Below are 20799 nucleotides of genomic sequence, written 5' to 3' on the forward strand. Positions count from 1 at the left end.
TTCCACACAATTGTTATATAATGTTTACTGTACAGTATGATACCTGTGAAAGAAATGGCACAAGATTAGTTTAATCAACAAAAAGTCTGACTACCCTGACCGAGCTAGAACATAGATGGTATTTGACATTATCCCAGCATAAAAAAAAAAAAAAAATTAAAATTAAACTTGGGTTTAGTGTATTGTGCACTAAACATGCTGTTCATGAACAGTGTATATGGATAATTAAGACATATTAAATGGTACATTTATTTTATCATCAGGCTCTTAATTATAAAAATAACATGTTTAAAGGATTTTGGTAAAATACAGACATTAAACATTTGAAGGGTAGTTAAAAGATTTTATTGATGTACAGTATATTTTATCAATTTGTGGTAAATAATGTAAATACACATGCCTACCTGGGTGTACACTTGAATGAGTGAAAATTTTATTAAATGACGAGTACAACATAGTTGTCATTTACTAAAATTTTATTTGTTTTGTGTAACATCTATACGAATGAATTCTTTTCCATTTTCAATGAAGTTTTCTATAAGAACCTAGGAAATCAGCAACCAAACAAAAAAATCTATAATTTTTACAACATAACTTTGGACCCATTTACCAGAATTAACACAAAGTAAAATATAGGACAAGTTAGTCCATTTAATTAGATGAAAAACTGTTAGTGGATTGTGTCCGAGCTGCTGCGCTGAGTCTGCTGAGCCCTGAGCTTCTCATAGTACTTCTGCAAAGAACAAATATATTATATATATAGTTAGGACAAAAAAAAAAGGGGGGGGGGCATCTTCTTGGGAATAAACAGACTGTTTAAAAGTCAGTAACATTGTGATGTTCATGGAATTAATTAAAAGGAGTAAATAATTGCTTGAGAAGAATTTTTATTAAAAAAAGAAAGAAAAAAGTGCACTACACCAAATATGAATAAAAATGTATATTACTCTACCTGCATATTTTCATAATGTCTTTGACTGCTGCAGTGGGTTTTCTTCGCAGTCTCCTCATTTCCATAAAACAAAGAGCAGAGTTTACAGAAGAAACCAGTCTTGGGCACCACAAAGTCCATACCTGGAGAACACACACACACACACAAAAAAAAAACAATATTCCAAACCTGTTTAAGTAATCTACAGCAGGAGAAAAAATGGGCAAGGAGTAAGCAGTTATAAACATATCACTGTTGATGGTCTTTTCTAAAAGTAAAAAAAATCTGGTCATCCATTCCGAGCTGCTTGTTCAACTTGAGAACCAAATTATCATTTATACTGTAGAAATTCTATGCTTTTAAAAAGGTGAAAAATATCTACTCATTTAATCCCTATGTTTAATACAGTGATCCGTTAATAATCTGTTAAATTTCTAGAAATGATTTGTGCATTTAAATGTTGAAAAGTTAAAAGGAAGAGTTCTGTCCGTTTCATTTATCATTTGTCAACAAATTTTGTTTTACACAAGTTTGTAGAAATAGTTTAAAGGTTAAAGCTAAAAATAAGCCCAACAGCTATAATGTAATCAGTGGCATTATTATTTCAGATTGAAGACTGCATACATGTATGCCTGTATTTCTGTACAGCAGAACTCCGTTTTTATTAAAATTCACTTATACCACTTTTGTGCTGTTATTTTAGTGGTAAAAATATTAAGTAAAATATTTAAATGTAATTATTATCTATTAGTGCATGTGTATGTTTACATTGAACAAGGAGCTTATTAGCATCTAATTTTACTTAAAATTTTAATTTCACTTATTGTGCAGGTTAAAGTTCAGGCAGATATCAAAGTACTGCAAAAATTTCATTAAGTTCTGTTCGGTGGTTGATTTAAGACGCACCCACATTTTGACGCACGTCTAGTATGCTGTCAAAACTTCAGGTTCATAATATGGCACAAAGCCCCTTATAAATTCCTTCTACTCAACATTTTGATTTTATTTATGGCGGACAGTTCAGTTTTTATGGTGTATGTCCCATTATTTTGGAGTAGGCCATTATGAGCCGCACTGTTGTGTGTGTATAAGGGATTGTGCCGGCTTGTAGGGGCATTTCAGCTGTTTGTGTCTTCCGCATACTCTTTGTATACACTGTAAACTATTGCATTTATTGGCTCAGCTTAGAGCTTTGTCCCACACACACACACACACGTTAGCCACACTCTCATCAAATGTGCGTTACCCGATTCACACGGGAAGACATTGACTAATCAATTTTTTTATTCTTTGCTCACTGATTGCAGTTAACTGCATTGATTATTTATTGAAATATTCGTCTGTAGTATCTTACCAATAGGGTTATTTGGGTTAAACGGGGGAAGAGTGAAGTCATTAGTTGAGGAGGGCTGCGAGAAACGCTTCTTAGCTTCTGGTTCCTGATTTAGCTCTTCCTCACGCCTCTGTTTAGATTCCTCTGAAATACGAAAATACAAGTTAAAAAACAAAACAAAAAAAAACACTAGGTTCAAATGTATGACCATAAGATGTATAAGGATTATGTCAAAATTACCACTGACTAAGTGTAAGGTAATATCTAACTTAAATACCTTTTATTGCTGCTCTTTTTTCAGCTGTGGCTTCAGCAGCAATACTCTCCTTGACTGTTACATCATCTTCCTGTTTGCTAACATTAGGCTTCTCTTCTTCTGTTCCAGTATTCTGCGTATTTGGTGAGGCTAAAGTTACCTCTGCTTTTACATTTTCTTGCTCTAGTTTATCTTCAGCTTTGATGTTTACATCTACTGAATTGGTGACTGAGGAGGGAATATTATTGTCTGATGCTGGTTCCTCTGCTGGTGGTTCCTCTGCTGGTTGTTCCTCTGCTGGTTGTTCCTCTGCTGGTTGTTCCTCTGCTGGTGGTTCTTCAGCGTGTTCTTCAGCGTGTTCTTCAGCGTGTTCTTCAGCGTGTTCTTCAGCGTGTTCTTCAGCGTGTTCTTCTACCAGATTACCCCGTCCCCTCTTTCCTCTTGTAGACTTCCTCACTAAAGAAAACCCCCCCAAAATACTGATTACATGCTAACTCATGCATATACAGACGGGTGATTCCATCTCAAATCAACCAGTGGGTTCCACCACATGATCACAGATTTTGCTGATTTTTTCACCAATTGTTGATATTGCCATGAAAAAAAAAAAAAAAAAAAACACTTTTTTTGTCCCAACTCCCACTCGTTAAAAAATGGCAGCCATCTCAATTTTTGGCCTCAAAGTGCTTCAAGACATGCCACGACCCTTTTTGAAATCCTCTTTTCCTTGATAACTCACTTGCTATATTACATATGGAGATGAAACTGAGTATATTTATGTAAGTTTTTATGTAGATTCAGATTCTGCAATCGGAATTTGGCTATCTGCAGTGGTTATGGAGATATTTCTGAAAAAAAAACATTTTTTGGGAGTACCCCTTTTCGACCCCCCAGAACCCAAGGTCTGCATGTATATATGTTACTCAAAATAATAGGGGTTACTTCACATCACCTTATCTTGAAAATAAATAAAAACCAGGGGTGTGTTATGCCCTGTTTTATAGAAATCATCAAAAATTAATTGTCCAGGTTTTGCAACATTAAATGATTTGACACACAGAAATGTACTGCAATATCTGTAGAATACTTAATGCATACTCTCAAAATCTGCTCCTTTCAAAGTAAAAGTTACCTCAAATTCTTCTGTAATGCATAACTAGTCAAAGACTGATAATGACGTTATTCATCTCTCTACACTAAAAGGACTAATCACAGTTTTTTTTCCATCACCCTGGGTATCTGATTCTGAAAGAACAAAGCCAAAAAAAATGAGTTTATGGAATAAGACCAAAAGGGTACATGTACGAGACCTGTCAAGTTGCAGTGACACAATAATAATAATATCAACTAGGAAAGGCATGCACTTTGTAGCTACCAAAGTCATTTTGATAGGAAATGCCTCCACAAATTCGTAAAAAAAAAAATTATAATTCTTGTACTGGCTAGCTGCACCATCTGAGAAGTAATGCACATGATTTAAATTTGGTAGAAGAACTTTCAGTGGATTCATGAGAACCTTAATAAACTTGTGAACAACAATAGCATTGTGTTCCCTTTCATTACTGACAATACAAAAACTTTTGCAACTTAGTGAACCATCGTTTTCACTACCACCCCTATAGTAAACCACGAAAGGATGCAGAATCACCTGGGATGTATCCCAATAAAAACCTTGAACAGCATCCTGACAAATAAAAAATAACATTCGGCAAAATCCATGAGGATAACAGCCTCTTTTTCAATGGGAAGTTTCTTTTTCAGTTCTTTCAAATAAGCAGCTTGGGCCTTGGCTGTATAGTGATGAGCTGTGCAGGGGTCACATTTTTCTCATAAAGTCTCATAATGAAATCCACTGCTTGAACTGAACAGTGTCATCTGGGTCCAAATCAACATTTTCGAATATACCATCAAGATTAGGGCTGGGCCAGATTATACCTTCCACGATAATATCGGTACAATGTTAGGCAATGATAAGAAGGTGAGGCCGGGGGTAGCTCAGTGGTTTAGGCATTGGACTACGGTTCGGAAGATCCCAGGTTCAAACCCCACAACCACCAAGTTGCCACTGTTGGGCCCTTGAGCAAGGCCCTTAACCCTCAACTGCTCAGATGTGTAATGAGATAAAAATGTAAGTCGCTCTGGATAAGAGCGTCTGCCAAATGCCTAAATGTAAATGTAAATAAGAAAATGAAATATCGCGATAGAATATGGGTAAAACACGCATGTGCAGTGCCTTTGTTTCCAAACGCTTATGGCGGAAAAAGCTTGGCGGCGGCGGAGAATAAGAAAGGCGAAAGCAGATCGTTGAATGAAACAGAATTGGTTTGTAAAAATGGTGCAACTTCAGTGGTGTGGAATTTGCATTTGCAATGTTAAAATTTTATATAGCTTTAATGCACATACAAACAGCTGCTTTGTCTCGTGTCAATCATATCGTCAGTTATATCATTATCGCAAATTTTCAAATATATATCGTGATAAATATTTTTGGCTATATTGCCCTGCCCTAATCAAGATAATCAGATAGTTTTGATTTAGGGGGGCACTGCTCACACCTGTGCAACATATAGTCACGAGAATCCAAAGAACAGACAAGCTTTGCCATCAAGTCTTTGTAATCAGATTGTGATTAAGATAACAAACTACATTGGAAAGCTTCAGTTAATAAATTAACATAAATGAAACTGCTTTTGTTTTTCTGCACTTAATTAGCATCAAGAAAAAGATGATGCAATCACCAAGTTCCTTGAGTGCGAGGTCACTCATGGAGTTGGTAGGAGATAATTCAACTTTTCAAATTCATTGGTTGATTTGAGATGGAATTACTCAGACATATTTAAAAAAGCATAAAATTTTTCATTAAGTAACTAAGCTTCAATTTTCCAAACATTTTAAGCAACCAATAAAAGAATCTTAGATGATGTGTAAACACTGACCGGGTGTTTGCCGAGATCTCTTCCTAGGCCTTCCACCCCTCCTGGTCATGGGTTTCTCCTTATCTAACTTTTCATGTAACTGCTCTTGCTTTTCCTCCTCTTCCTCACCTACTTCATCCACAGTTACAAAATTTATCCTGCGTAATTCTTCAAGATCGCAGGAATCCTCCTCTTTGAGAGTTGATACCAAAGGCACCTCAGGCTGGGCAGCTGTATCAACTTCAGAGCTGTCTGTATTTATTTTTTCCTGCTCACTCTCATCCATTTCCTCATCACCTCGTGCCTCATCCAGTGTAACAAGAGTCTGTAGAAAGTAGACAAAGATCACTCCACATGCATTTACCCATGTCACACTTATGTTCCTGAAGCAAATAAAATGGGGACCGAGCTAGGGCTGCAACTAACTATTCCCCCATTAATCCCACTTGTCCGAACACAGTTTAAATTCAGGCAAGGCTTAAATTGCGAACATATTGAGACGAGGGACCAAGCCTGTACCGGGGGCCCCTCCATGGCTGACCCTGTGCTCTGACCCTAGCTTTCTAACAAGCTGGGATATATGAAAAAAATATTTAACTTTACTGTAATGTATATGTGACATACGTTTCGTTTTCAAATACTCTTGGCAAATAATTTGGTTGAAAATTAATTAACAGAATAATTGTTGCAAACCAAGACTAGGTAATGTAAAAATACTGACCTCAGGGTTAAAAGAACTTGCGTCATCCTCATCTTCATCCTCAACAATTTCATCAAGAGTGACTAGGCCCTGAAGTGCTTTCTCCAACTGCTCTTCCTCACCTTCTGGTTCATCACCTCCCACCTCATCAACAGTTAATAGTGCCTCAGGATTCTCACCAGCCTGGCGTTTCAGAAGCTCTTCCTCATCAACTTCTTCACCATCTTCTCCACCCACCTCATCAAGGGTTACCAGGGCATCTTGGGATGGAAGTTCTTTGCTCTCTTGTAGTGCAGTGTCTAACTTCTCAGATTCGTGCTTTGCAGGTGACTTCCGTTCCTGTAGCTTAGAGACTTGAAGAGGCTCATCCTTTTCAAAATGGTTTTGCTTATGCAAGTTAAAGGCTCCCTTATTTGACATCTCTTTATTGGTGAATGAGGCCTCTTTAGAATTTATCTGAACAATTGACTTCTTGTCTTTATCATTAAATTTTGGGGTTAATGTTTCTTCCTTTTCTATTTCACCAAATACAGTTTGGTGAACTGCCTCTTGCAGAACATGAGTAGTAACGGTCACTCCTCCTTCTATTTTCTCTACACGTTCATTTTCCATCATGTCTTTTGTTTCCTGATCTTCTGTTCTAGTGGCTGCAGAAGGTCTGGATTTGGGAGTGGCTAAAGTTAGTGGCTTCTTAAACCTATCTGAGCTAGAATAAGCACTGGATTTGTGGTCATCCTCTGACATTTTTAATTTTGAGCGTCCAGAGCTAGAAGGAGTACGTTCCTCCGCCTCATCTTGAATCTCATCCACAGTTACAAACTCATCTAGGTTGAAGGGAAAGGGTTCGTCCATTTCTTTTTTGGACTAAAACAAATGTCTCGTTAATAAGCATCAAAACCATATGTGTAGGTAAATTAAAGATAATAGACCATCACATTTTCAAACTCACCTTTCCAGTTTTCTTTGTCTTTGCCTCACTCCTTGAGGAACGTGTACTTCTGCTGCTACTGCGAGACTACACACAAACAAATAAATCAATGTTGCAACATGCTACTCTAAAAATACTTTGTAGATAAAAAAATCTCAAATATATATTTGGTCATTCTTACCTTGTAGCTATCCTCCTCACGCTCCCTTGAAAGTCTAAGAGCTGTGCCACCTTCTGACCTCGTCTTTCGAGATACAGTAGAAGAACTTGAATGTCCTTCATTACTAGTGGTGGGAGACATATCTTTTGGACTACCCTTGGCTCTCGGTCTGGAAGAAAGCTCCCTGTCTGGTGACTCGGGTTTTCGGCGCTGGCTTCTAGTAATTCGTGAACTCTGAGGTTTTACTTCCTTTTCAGCTTGGGTCTTTTGCCTTTCAGTTTTATTTACTTTCATGCCCACCTGTGAAACGTCTTTTTCTGCAGGCTTCTTTTCCGTCTCAGTTTTTCGACTTGCTTCTTCAGCACGTTTCATGGAGGACTGCAGACGGCACTGATGGACTGCTGCTTCAAGTGCCTTTAAGATCTCTGCTGTAACAGGTGGAAAGTCCAGTATTATGTCATCAGCTGAAAGAGCATTTGGCTGAGTAGTAGGAGCTTCAACCTGGTGTTGGTCAGAAGACTGGACAGTTGCATCAGTTAAAACTGGATTATCCTCCTTCAGACCATTCTTAGCCTGAACCTCACTTTGGTTTATAGCACTCTGTGGACTTAAATTGCCCTGTGTGACCTCATTCTCCTGGACAGACTCCTCTAAAGGGACTGGTTGTGGCTCATTTTTTAAAACAGCAGGTTCCACCACAGTGTCTTTATCATCACTGCCAGTCAGTGCTGCTGTCTCAGGATGCTCTGCTGATTTCTGAACAACACTGCCATCAGTTAGTTCATCATCTTCAACTTTCTCCTGTTCTGCAAAAACATCACAAGTCTTTGAGGGATCTCCTGGTTGTGATGGATGAGGTTCTTTCAAAGATGACTCTTCTACATGTTCATTTGCATCCACAGGGGCACTTCCAGCCTGCTCATGTGTTTTCGTTTGTAAATTTTCAGAATGCGCATCAACCTTCACTGGTATTTCTTCTGGCTTCTCATGTGTGTCCATCTGGATGTTTTCAGTCTGCTCATTTATGCTCACTGGTATATCTTCAGTCTGCTCAGCTGTGTCCATCTGGATATTTTCAGTCTGCTCATTTATGCTCACTGGTATATCTTCAGTCTGCTCAGCAGTGTCCATCTGCATATTTTCAGCATGCTCAGTTGTGTCCATAGAATCCAGAACTTCATCACTTGTGACTGGAACCTCGTGACTAGACTCCGACACTGGTTCTTTAGTTTCCACCAAGGTAGCCTTTTCTTTTTGGGGGTCAATCTTATTTTCACTCTCAGAAATGTCTCTTTTGGATTCACTGCTTTCAGTTAATGCTGTTTCATTAGATGGGGTGTCCATTTGGGAGTCATTAGAATCACATGGAATTGTTTTGCTAAGTAAACTGGATTCACCTGCAGGGGTCTGCACTGCAACTGCACTCTCATTAGTGGAAATAACAATGGTATCCATTTTAATCTTTGCTTTAGTTTCATTTACATTAATTTCTGTGCCCGTCATAGGACCAGCCTCTGCTTTAGCGATATTTTTTGTGACTGAAGTAGTTGGGGGAGCTTTAGGTGAAGGAGTAACTGCAGCTTTTTTCAGAGGTTTGGCAACCCGTTTACACCTACATAAAAGACACATTTAGTGTTCTTTAACTAATAATAGACATTTAGTTATGGTATACAATCCATTTATGATTACTATTTTAGATAATTAACATGAATCACTTAAAAAAAAAAAAAAAAAGCATCAGTAAACATGCTTTGCATTCACTTACCCTTTGGGATCAAACTTCTTTTTAGTCTATAATGCAAACAAGAAAAAAGTTTAAATACTTTCTCCACAGAGCGAATTCTCATGACAACAGCGACACTATTAACTGCAAGGCAATTTTAATTTACAATACCTGCTCATCAACTCTGGGCATTCTAGAAAGTTTGAAGGAAAGGGAATGATTCTGTATGATGCATGGAAACTTCATGAACCGACTATAGACCGACCTGGCTATAGCAGCACTATCCATTTCAAAAATAATCTAAGAAAGAAAGAAAACAACGAGTAAAAAATTGCTCAACCATATGAAAACCATCTTGTTCATTTACTTACTGGAATGTGATAAAAAGGTAAAAATGAAATTCATTGAAAACTACATTTACTACAGGGGTTGGACAACGAAACTAAAACGCCTGGTTTTAGACCACAATGATTCATTAGTATGGTGTAGGGCCTCCTTTTGCAGCCAATACAGCATCAATTCATCTTGGGAATGACAGATACGAGTCCTGCACAGTGGCCAGAGGGATTTTGAGCCATTGTTCTTGCAGAATAGTGGCTAGGTTAATACTTGATGCTGGTGGAGGAAAACATTTCCTGACTCGTTCCTCCAAAACACCCCAAAACGGCTCAATAATTTTTAGATCTGGTGACTGTGCAGGCCATGGGAGATGTTTAACTTCACTTTCATGTTTATCAAACCACTCTGTCACCCGTCTTGCTGTGTGTATTTGTGCATTATCATCCTGATACCTGGCACCGCCTTCAGGATACAATGTTTGAAACATTGGGTGCACATGGTCCTCCAAAATGGTTCGGTAGTCCTTGGCAGTGACATGCCCATCTAGTACAAGTATTGGGCCTAAGGAATGCCATGATATTGCAGCCCAAACCATCACTGATCCACCACCATGCTTCACTCTGGGCATGCAACAGTCTCGGTGGTACGCTTCTTTGGGGCTTCTCCATATCGTAACTCTCCCTGATGTGGGGAAAAAACGGTAAAGGTGGACTCATCAGAGAACAAGACAGGTTTCACATTGTCCACAGCCCAAGATTTTTGCTGCTGGCACCATTGAAACCGACATTTGGCACTGGCACGAGTCACCAAAGGTTTGACTATAGCAGCCCGGCCATGTACATTGACCATGTGGACCTCCCATCAAACAGTTTTGGTGGAAACAGGAGTGTTAAGGTGCATAGTTAATTCCGCAGTGAGTTGGGCAGCTGTGGTTTTATGTTTTTTGGATACAATCCATGTTAGCACCCAGACATCTCTTTTCGTCAGCTTCCTCTTGCGTCCACAGTTACTCCTGTTGGATGTGGTTCGTCCTTCTTAGTAAAATGCTGACATTACCCTGGATATCGTGGCTCTTGATACATCACAAGACTCAACAAAGACTTGCTGTCTTGGTCACAGATGCACCAGCGAGATGTGCACCAACAATTTGTCTTCTTTTGAACTCTGTCACCCATAATGTTGTGTGCATAGCAATATTTTAAGCAAAACTGTGGTATTACTCTGCTAATTAAATCTTCACACTCTGCTCTTACTGGTGGAATGTGCAATCAATGAAGATTGGCCACAAGGCTGGTCACATTTAGCCATGAAACCTCCAACACTAAATTGGCCAGTGTTTCAGTTTCATTGTAGAACCGCTGTAGTTCAGCATAAGAAACTTACCTTTCCATTGAGGGTCAGAGACTGCTTATAAGACCCAAACTGTTTGATAAGGTTGTGAATTTCGGAGATTGCACCAGTCTTATACGGTACATTATTGACCGTGAGGAGACGTTCGGGAAGCGCTGCAAGTTCTTTGTGCTATTAAAAAAAATTGGGCATAACTGTTACTGTTAACACTTTTATCATTTAGATGTTAGAGAAAAGATGAAAATTTTAGAAGTTACTCTATCACACCTATCATTTTACTTGTCATTTATGATCTAAAAGCAAGATCTGTACGAGGGATGTTAAAATCAAACCAGAACTTTTGATTGCGCAGAATAACAGTTATAAGAGAAAAACTCCCTTTATTGCTCTATATAATTCCCAGCTACACTAATGACCTTATTACTGTGTTTCACTAGTGCTTGGATATCATCAAGGTAGTAAGATTTCCCATTAAGCTAAGATATGATCAGAGTGCCTGCTTCAGGTCTTAAATGCTGGCCTCTCACGATCTCATTTACTGGCCCAAACATGTGAAAACGGCTTGAAGCGAGGTCAGGCCTGTATTGCCTAGGACGCGGCAATAACTTCCAGTTGAGTTCCTGTTATGTGAAAGGGGTGTTCATGAATGATTGTGTGTACAGTTCGCACAGACAAATGTGTCTCTTCTGCAAGTTATTCGTCAATTTTCATGGATCAGGCCTTCAGCCTTATTTAAAACATTTCCAGCATTCCCAATGATTTTCTGTGGTCACCATACTGCGCTTGAAGTCTTCTTCTGAGTCAACACCAAGTTCTGGTTTGACTTGAACACACCTCGTATTACCAGCGACAACAATAATGGAAACCTATGGGGTACTTTAATTTTAAAAAACTTTTAATGTATATAAAAAAACAACAGTCTAAAAGCATACAGAGTAATAAGAAAAAGAGATTTGTTCCACAGTTACTCCTGTTGGATGTAGTAAGGCAGGCTACTTACAGACATGTCTACGCACATCAGAACTCGGTATAACGACTCCTGGATAAGGAAGATCAATTAACACATAAGACATAAAACTATCTAATTACATAGAAATGTTCTAATGCTGTCCACACACACACTGCCTCAAAAATATTTACGCAAATAAATCAATGGTTTGGGCATGCACTTACTGAATGATTAAGGTCAACAGGCTTGGTCATCATTGTGATGCTTATTTCTTTCTCCTGTAATTTTGCTGGTGTCTCTGCATATGCTTTAACCAGAGCCTCAGCTGCCCCAGTATTAGGCATTTCCAAATACGCCTGAATAAAGAACGGTTATTCATCATGAAATTATTTCTCTGAGAAACTTAATTAGATTTGGACACATACAGTATACACTGGTGGTCTGTATGGTTGTCTGTACCTTATGCTGTGTGACAACAATGACAGGTGTTAAAATGAAACCAAAGGGACTAGCAAGATTTTTGAGATCGTCTTCAGTGACCTCTTCCTCTGGAAGACCAGTTATCTCAACTATATTCTTTCGCCAAGGGGCCTGGAAAACAGATAAAATAAAATAACTTTTCTATATTAGCCAATTATTGACATTGGATCCATGATATCAAGATTTACTACAAATTACAATAACAATCTAATTAATAAGTATACACTAATGAAAACTAGAAAACATAAGTGTGTAAAATGCCATACCTTCTTTACAATTTTTTTGATCGGTTTTCCTTTAGCTGCCTGTAACTTATGAGCTTCCTTAACTTTAGATGTGTGCACAATCTTTGACACATCTTGACATCGTGAAGTCTTATGAATGTCTTTAGCTGCTTGTGATATCTTAGAAATATCTTTAGTTTTAGCTGCTTGTGATGATGTAGGTGCTTCCTTAGGTTTTACTGGTTGTGACATCTTGCTTGTGCCATGCTGGACCTCCTTTCTGTAGTGTAAAAAGTGTTTTTTTAGTTTTAATATCAAGGATTTTTAACCTGCAGTATAAATCTACTTGGCCAGTCAAGCAATTAACCACAATAAAACTTACTTCTTAAAAATGGGTTTCTTTTTATGTTCAGAATCCTTTGGTTCATCCCTGGAATCCTAAACACAGAAACACATTTGGTAAGACAGCTCAAGTTTGTTTATACAAATAAAACCTAATTGCTTCTGCTCAGACACTACCTTCTCTAAACAGATTTCAATAATCCTGCCATGCAGCTTCAGATCCTTACAGTTAGCCAAAGCTTTGGCATCCCCTTCCCTTTCCATACATACAGATGCCTGTGATAAAGAAAACAATAAAAAAATTTAGACCGGCAGGTTCTTATGTCAGATATAACTAACTACAGGAGATACGTCTTTAGTAATGCACAAATATCTAAACATCAGTCATAACATTATTTAATATTTTTTTATAATTGAATGCCTTTTCTAAGATGCATGAACTATGTTACTTAATTAGATCACTAATCCGAAGTACAGTATACAGTTGTTGCTTAGAAGCTTAAGTAGAACATTCAAGAATAAAGATCTGAAATATCAACAAAGCTGTAAAGTCAAAGATCTCTAGACATTACTAGGACAGACTAGAAACCGGTGAATCACAAAAACAAGAGTGGATGCCTTTTTTTTTTTTTCACAGCATTTTAAAATCTATGGTAAAGTCACGCTTTAGTGATTCAAACACAGACATATATTAATTAACGTAAAGGAAACACTGTAAACATAATTCACAATACCTCTGAGATGGCTTTAAGCAGAATGGCTGTGTGAATCTTCCCATAAGGCTCAACAGCAGCAATTAATTCTTGGTGTGTAGTACCAAAAGGAATACCTTTGAATCTTAACAGGCAAGCTTCCCCAGGACCAGCTGGCTTTTTGGTTTTTAAGATCTGCACAACATATATTCATTTTACACACACAGGCATAATAAATAGCAATATAAAACAAGATGTACAGGAACCATGAGTTAGTTGAGAACATGTTTTAAAAAATTAGACTGCAATAAAAACCCTATATCGTCAACTATAATGCATAAATACTCTCTCTTTCTACATATATATAACATTTGCCTAATGTTTTAGTGACAACGGAAACACTGCAGATTTTTCGTTCTTGGACTCCTAGCCTGCAAAACTAACATTACTTCTAGCATAGTAGTTTTTAGATGAGTAATCTTCCCAACAACAGGGTGGATGGTTTCCTATTGCACAAATATTTATCAGCCCTATTCCATAAATGCATTGCAGACTACCTTGGAGGAAAGTGTCTTTCCAGCAGATGAGTTGCTTGACTTGGAAGATTCACTTTTTTTAGATGAAGGAGAGGATGATCGCTTTCTGCTGCTGCTCTTCACTGAGGAAGACATGGAATCACTCCTTTTCTTGGCTAGCTCAGCTAACAGTGCAGGGGCCAAAGATTCTACCATGGCCTTTAGATCACTACTGCCTGATACTGAAGCTAACTCTGGTATAAAAAATAAATAAATTAAAAAAAGTCAGACAAAAAGTTAACGTGATTAAAAAATATATATAATAATAATAATAATAATAATAATACCACATGAAAAACAATACTGTTTTATTTTACCTGAAGACTCCAGAAGTTTTTTTGCTAGTCTTTCACTTATGCTTGGTCTCTGCAAGCGAGGACTGGTCCGCCGGGGGCTCACCCGGCGAGAACTCCGTGGAGGAGAGCGCCTACTACTGCTGTAGCCTGGAGATCTTGACCGCTGCCGGGGTGGGCTATGAGAGCGCCGGTGTGGTGGGCTGTGAGAACGGCGACGTGCTGGACTGCGAGACCTCCGCCGGTATGTGGGTGAGCCACGACTTTTCCTGTGTGGGGACCGGGAGCGACTTCGAGAACGTGTCCGGCGGTACCTTCGAGGGCTTCGTGACCTTGAGCGAGAACGAGACCGCTGACGTCGGCTGGAAGAACCATGGTGGTGCTTCGGGCTAGGAGTTCTAAAACAGAACATGTGAAAACAATTAATGTTTTCGACTGTGATGTTACAACTCTTAATCCTATAAAAAGGTTCTATGGCTCAAAGACAACGAGAAAATACAAATACCAAACAGCAGAATTTACCTTGTGAGAGGAACAGTCTCTGCATTCCAATCAGGATATCTGCATAAACAATGCACATTTGCAAACGTCAACTGCCAAAGAACTTTTCAATTCATAAACAAAGAAAAATGTACATTTATTAATTTTTTTTTTTTTTTTTTACTCACTGTTTTCGGAGACGTTTACAACTCTCAATGTGAAGGGATGTGTTCTGATGTTTAATCCAATCCTGTCATTAAAAACATTACACTTTACTTTACAGTAAATAAAAAAGGAGATTATTATTATTTAAATAAAAAAAGCAATAAACCATAAGTCTCCAAAACAAAAACATGATAAACAGATAATGTTATGCACCACATATTAAAAAATAACCAAAATAGATAATTATACAAGTGAAACTCCTCTTAAATGTCATTTATAAAAAGTTAAAATAAAAATAAATTAGTCAATAAATGTATTTTTGAGAAAAGTCCATTGCATGTTTCTGGGAGTCCCGTTTTCTGAAAGTGCCAACAGGCAGATAAAAAGTAATCAAAAAGTCCTTGGAGATGGCCTCTCAGCAACTTGTTTTCATGACTTTCATCAATAACTTTTAGTCTAAAACCCGGTTTCCAGACTATTCCAGCACAATTTTCCAGCACATGCTTTAATGACTTCAACATCTTCAAGAAGTATTCAACAGTCCGTCCACTTTCCAAAAAAAAAAAAAAAAAAAAAAAAATGATGCATGGTAAACCATTAAAAAAAATTTCACTTTAAAAATAAGATGACGAACACAAAAGAACAGTTTCTTCTACCTAACGTCATTCTTTCAAACATTTGTATCGGCAACATTACATCAATTCTTTTGACATGTTTCCAGTTAACAAGGCAGTTAACTTAGACATTACTTTATTACTATACTTTGTTCTCATTACGATGTAATACACTCAACAACAATGAGTCACTTCACACAAACCACAATTTATACAAATCATTTAATAAAAATCTTAAAAAAAAAAAAATAACAGTACAGAAAAGGAAAATACTCACCTTAGTCTGGGCACATTCTATGTTACATAGAGAGCATGTATGCGGAAAGATTCTTGGGCTAGCAGCCGAGTAATCGTTCATCATGGTTGGAGTTGGCAACCTCTTCACAGCTGAAGTAGTGATCAGAGGTGGAGTAAATGAAAAAGAACTTCCAGAGATCATCGGGACCATAGAAACTAGAGGGCCAGCAGCAGCAGGAATCTGTGGTGGACGACTGATGAGTGGTGATACAACTGTTGGAGTCGGCAGCTTTCTTGGGATTGTCTTGACCCCTTGGATGTCCATGCTCTGTGAAGTGGGTCTTGGAGCCATCACTGGAGGTTGCGGAAGCTTTGGAACCATCACTGAAGCCTGTGCAAGAACTGGAGCAGCCAGGCTTTGCTGTGGGCGCTTACTTTTGTCAATGTTACTGAAGGAAGAACCTGTGACTTCTCTCCCAAACTTGACTGATTCTTTAGTAAGGTGGTCATGTGCATAGTTGTCCGGTTCGTCTTCAGGAAAATCAAATTTACTAGAATGTCCATAGTCAATAACTTGTCCATGGCGTTTATCAGAAACCAGAAGATCTGATGATCTCATATCACGGTCAGAGACGTTCCTCTTGGCTTTGCGCATGCGTATGTCTCGCAAAATAAAAGGCAAGTTGTCCGGAGTCAGTTGATCATCAGGGTAGTGACTAAGGAGCTCAAGGTCCTCATTTGAGAGGCCAAAGTTTGCCAAAATACTGCTGGCACTCTCTGGGGTGTAACGCATAGGCTGATGTTCTGAAGAAGATTGGCTGTCCAAACAACTCCGTCCTGAACTGCTGTCAAAACCCGAAGATTGAAACCGCCCTGATGAACTAGAGGAATGACCTATACTTGGGGAAGAAAAAAGTTTACTCGGAGCCTGGTATCCCGTCCAGTCCGGATCATCAGACCTTCCTGGAACACCGGCTGCTGCATAACCACCACTTCCGGGAGAAAGCACCTTCTCTCTGACATCTTTCTTCAGGCGAGGATCTGCTGCTTTGGGCTGTTGCAGCATTTGGGAGACCAGACGGACTTCCTCAAGAGCCCCACGAATATTCATATCTATAGATGCATCTAGGTTGTGGGACATCTGTGGCTGGCGCTGACTCAATGGATACGTCATCTGCTGGTTTGCAGTCACTCCCCCACGAGAAGCAGACATGGAGTCTGAGGCAAGGCGAGTTGCTGTCAAGTCCAGGCTTGATTGTGACCCAATACTGTACTGCCCTGCTGTAACGGACCTCTGGCCGCTGGAGAACGGTCCCCCACGGGGATTGTACATGGGATGAGACATGGTAACCTTGATCAAGTCGAGCAAGGTCACGGCAGGTAAACCAGTAAAAGGAGAAGTGAAGTTTCTGGCAGAAATCACATTCAGCTGGTGCAGTGCCAACTGAGCCTTTATTTGGGCCAACTTGAGGGAGACAAGGCCAAAGAATGGCAGACTCCCAAAGTTGCTCAGGAAATTCGTAACAGGGGGCACACAACTTTCCAAGAACAATGCACAGCTGAAAAGATTGAGGGGGAAAAAACAGAGACAGGGTTACTTACTTGCCGTTTTTAACTCCAAAAAGAGTAACGGAAAGAAGGTTGTAATCCCTGATCCTACCCCCACCCCATTTGTCACACATTTTAGTGTTTTCCATTGTATCCAGAATCTATGTATACTCTCTTTTACTGGTTTTCACTGAAAAAAGAAACAAACATACAGAATGGACAGGGGAATACTGTGCATAATTTTATGAATAAAGATGATCTTATTCGTGGAATAACTGAAACGTATACAGGTCTTAAAAGTTGTGGTCAAATAAATATATATCAGATCTATGAATAAAAAAAAAGGTTTTCAGTCATGCAGATCACAATAGTCTAGTAGTTGTAAGCATGCTCGGTTTTGGCTTTTAAAATGTAAAATTTCCATTGGGTTTAAAATTATGAAATTTTAAGACAGTACTGCCTATAACCTTACAAGCAAGAAAGCAACTGGTAATCCTATGCAAATGTGTGAAAGACAGATCAACAACTGACATCCGAAATGAAACTGAAATCAATCATATGCTGTATTAGCCACATTTGCGTTATTAGTGCTTTGTTCTAATATACACATATTTAGCAGCTTGTGTTTTGTGTACTACTGTGCTTTTGTCCATAAAAAAAAAAAAAATTCTCACTGGCATGAAGCCAATCTATACACAGCAGGCTCTAACAATTAGAAAATTTAGTTTTCCAGCTTCTTCTTGCATATAGCATTGCTATTTTTCTAAAGCTTATACTAGTTAGTATACTAGTGCATTAGCTAAAGAAAAACAGCATAGTCTGGAGAAGCATGTTTTTAAACCCTGTACTCTGACCTGATTCAAAATAATTTTTTACTTTATTTCCCCCCAGAGATTGGACAGGAGGCTCGATTTCAAATGTTTATTTATCCTTATGCAAAATAAGCAACAATTCTCTGATAAATAACCTCCTTCAATCTACAACATGCAAAGTACTTAATTCAGCCTTAAAATAACATAAAACAATATGAAATGCCATCTCAAAACCCCAACAAGGACATATGTGGCCAAAAGTATGTAGAAAAACCTAGTTGGAGTTTAGAAGTTCAGCACATACACGCCATCTTTAAATAAACTCTGGCCTACTAGATAGAGACCGTCAACAAAAATGAAATTGTGAAATAGAACAGCAACACAGCCATTTGACGTTTCGAAGACATTTTGCCTTCTAAAATGTGAAACACCTTTTCCATTGGGCTTCAAAATTATGAAATTTTAAGAAAGTACTGCCTATAACCTAACAAGCAAGAAAGCAAAAGTAATCCTATGCAAATGTGTGAAAGACAAATCAGCAACTGACATCCGAAATGAAACTGAAATCAGTCACTGAATTAACATCACACCACACATAATTTACGAATCTGCGCCACTGTTGGGGGATGAGGCATTCTTTGAGAGTTAGATGTTAAACTCAATTACAGTAAATTACAGCATTACGCCAAGAAGAAACTGCTGCATCAAGAACTGCCATAGTAGGTCACACAATCATTTTCAAATCAAAATTAACAATGGGATAAGGTGTTTCATTTTTCTAAAGTGGATGGCATGAAGAAAAGCTGGTTGCTGAAATGATAAGAAGAAGCTGATTTATGTTAACTTATTTCCTGATACATTTCCAACCACCCTGTCTTGACATTAACAACCTGGTTAATGCACCATTAAAAACCTGTCCAGTTTGTGGATGAGCAGTTCTTGCACCCAGCCACTGCAGAATTGTTCATGAGCTTCCACCGATTTGTAGTTTTGAAACTCTTGTAAAGTAATTATTTTAAAAAAAAACAACAACAGGTGATTAAAAATGTGAGAGAGGGTATTGCGTTAGGGTCCTTCATCCACTCTTCAGCTACCAAGTCATACAGATTGATGTTACTGATCGACAAACTTCTCCAAATCCCACTGCTTGGCACCAGCATGCAACTTCTCCCGATAGGGTCCCATGGCTTTTGCATTCTTCTCCATCTCTTCATAAAAAATGACGTTAAAAAAATAATATGCATCTGTGTTGGAAATCACCATAGCAACCAATCAGCAATCAAAGTGTGCTTTAAAGTTTTCTATATTGGATTCTTCTCCACTGGTAGGTTTTTGACTTTTGTACTGTTTTTTAAACACAACTAATTCTTACTGTATAGCTAGTTTTTGTTGTTTGGTTGTGTTGATTGCAGTGTGATTGAAGTAGGTCTAAAGTAATTTGTTCTCAAGTAATTAATCAAGAATAGTTCAGGCTTCCTTAAGCTACATATATTAAAAGTGTCTCTGCTACAGACACAAGTGTCTATAGTGGTGAATAAGCATATCCTGCAACAAAGTTGGCTGTGAATCTAGATAAATGCACACAATTGACAAACTCTTGTCTAGCAAGGAATTGCAAGTTTTGTATGGACACTCTGTCTAGGAGTTAAGGATGTGTTTAACCACTCAATTATCTATTCTTACAGACCAAGATGCTTTTATTCACACAGCAGAGGCAAATCTCCCAGAAACCTTATCTACCCTCCAGTACTGTCTCATTGCCCTGCACTAGTGGTAGGTGGGCTCTGGAACTGCCAATCTGCTGTAAAGAAAGCAGACTTTATCTCAGCCCTAGCTACCCATTACTCTTTTGACTTTCTGGCACTAAAACCTGGATATCTCCTTAGAACTCAGCTACACCGGCTGCCCTAACCTCTCCCGATGTTTTCTTTCACTCTGCACAAGAAACTGGCAGAGGTGGTGGTATGGGTCTGCTGTTTTCCAAGAGATGGTCCTTCTCGCCTATCCCCTTTTCTCATCTCAGTTTCTCATCATTTGAGTTTTATGCAGTTAAGGTAACCTCTACATCCTAGTTATCCATCATCCTCCTGGCTCTCTAGGGAACTTTTTGGATGAAATGGACATGCTTCTTAATCTTTTTCCTTCTGATAACACTCCTCTCACTGTTCTAGGAGATTTCAGCCTCCCATCTGTCAAACTCCAATCCTCTTTCCTCTTCCCCAGTCACAGAAATCACTACTATTTCTCTTCATAAATCTGATCATTACCTGGTATCCTTCACCATTACCCTTCCTATTCTGTCTAAAGCTAACCACCAAGATTTCTCTTTTACCCGCAGAAACCTTCACACTCTCCCCTTCCTCAATCTTAGTAAAACCGTACTGCTGTTCAGCCACCGCCCGCAATCTTTGGGTAACCATGGACAATCATCGGTCATTTCCCCCACACATTGCTAACCTTACTCGCTCTTCTTTACAACATCAGAAGAATCCTCCTATTTCTTTCCTTACAGGCTACTTATGGTGCTTGTTCAGTCCCTTGTTATTTCAGAACTGGACTACTACTTTAGACATCCAAACTGCCAAATGCCTAAATGTAAATCAGCATTGCCACCAAAGATGGCGATGGCTTCACAAAATGCAACATGATATGAAAATCCTCATAGACACTCTACAAAGTCCTGAAGAAAGCCTTCACAGAAGATTGGAGGCTCTTAAACCAAAGGTGGGGCAATTGCAGAACTCATGATTTTG

The 20799-nt window shown here is 38.6% G+C and overlaps 1 protein-coding gene across 1 annotated transcript; it reads right to left on the reverse strand.

Moving 5' to 3' along the window:
• Positions 1 to 322: 322 nt before the first annotated feature.
• znf638 (zinc finger protein 638) lies at positions 323 to 20466 on the reverse strand. The gene is made up of 25 exons (XM_053495321.1): positions 20379 to 20466; positions 19164 to 19254; positions 15727 to 17245; positions 14859 to 14920; positions 14713 to 14751; positions 14215 to 14588; positions 13880 to 14091; positions 13365 to 13517; positions 12808 to 12906; positions 12671 to 12726; positions 12331 to 12568; positions 12044 to 12175; positions 11809 to 11940; positions 11636 to 11674; positions 10669 to 10806; positions 9118 to 9246; positions 8989 to 9014; positions 7245 to 8835; positions 7085 to 7150; positions 6157 to 6999; positions 5457 to 5760; positions 2542 to 2976; positions 2286 to 2408; positions 953 to 1074; positions 323 to 733 (listed from the first exon to the last, which is right to left on the reverse strand). The coding sequence occupies exons 1-25, from the start codon at positions 20464 to 20466 to the stop codon at positions 671 to 673; spliced, it is 7074 nt and encodes a 2357-aa protein (XP_053351296.1). The 3' UTR covers positions 323 to 670.
• Between the last annotated feature and the right edge of the window lie 333 nt (positions 20467 to 20799).

Source organism: Clarias gariepinus, chromosome 1 (genome assembly GCF_024256425.1).
Source record: "Clarias gariepinus isolate MV-2021 ecotype Netherlands chromosome 1, CGAR_prim_01v2, whole genome shotgun sequence".
NCBI classification, from domain to species: Eukaryota; Metazoa; Chordata; class Actinopteri; order Siluriformes; family Clariidae; genus Clarias; species Clarias gariepinus.

Bases quoted from the DNA above. Each gene is read 5' to 3' on its own strand.
- znf638 (XM_053495321.1), bottom strand. From the start codon at position 20,466: ATGGTTACCCAAAGATTGCGGGCGGTGGCTGAACAGCAGTACGGTTTT. The intron at 19,255-20,378 runs GTAAAAGAGAAA...TTTTTTATGAAG, and splicing joins GAGTGTGAAGGTTTCTGCGG to AGATGGAGAAGAATGCAAAA. The intron at 5,761-6,156 runs GTCAGTATTTTT...TACTTTCTACAG, and splicing joins CAAGTTCTTTTAACCCTGAG to ACTCTTGTTACACTGGATGA.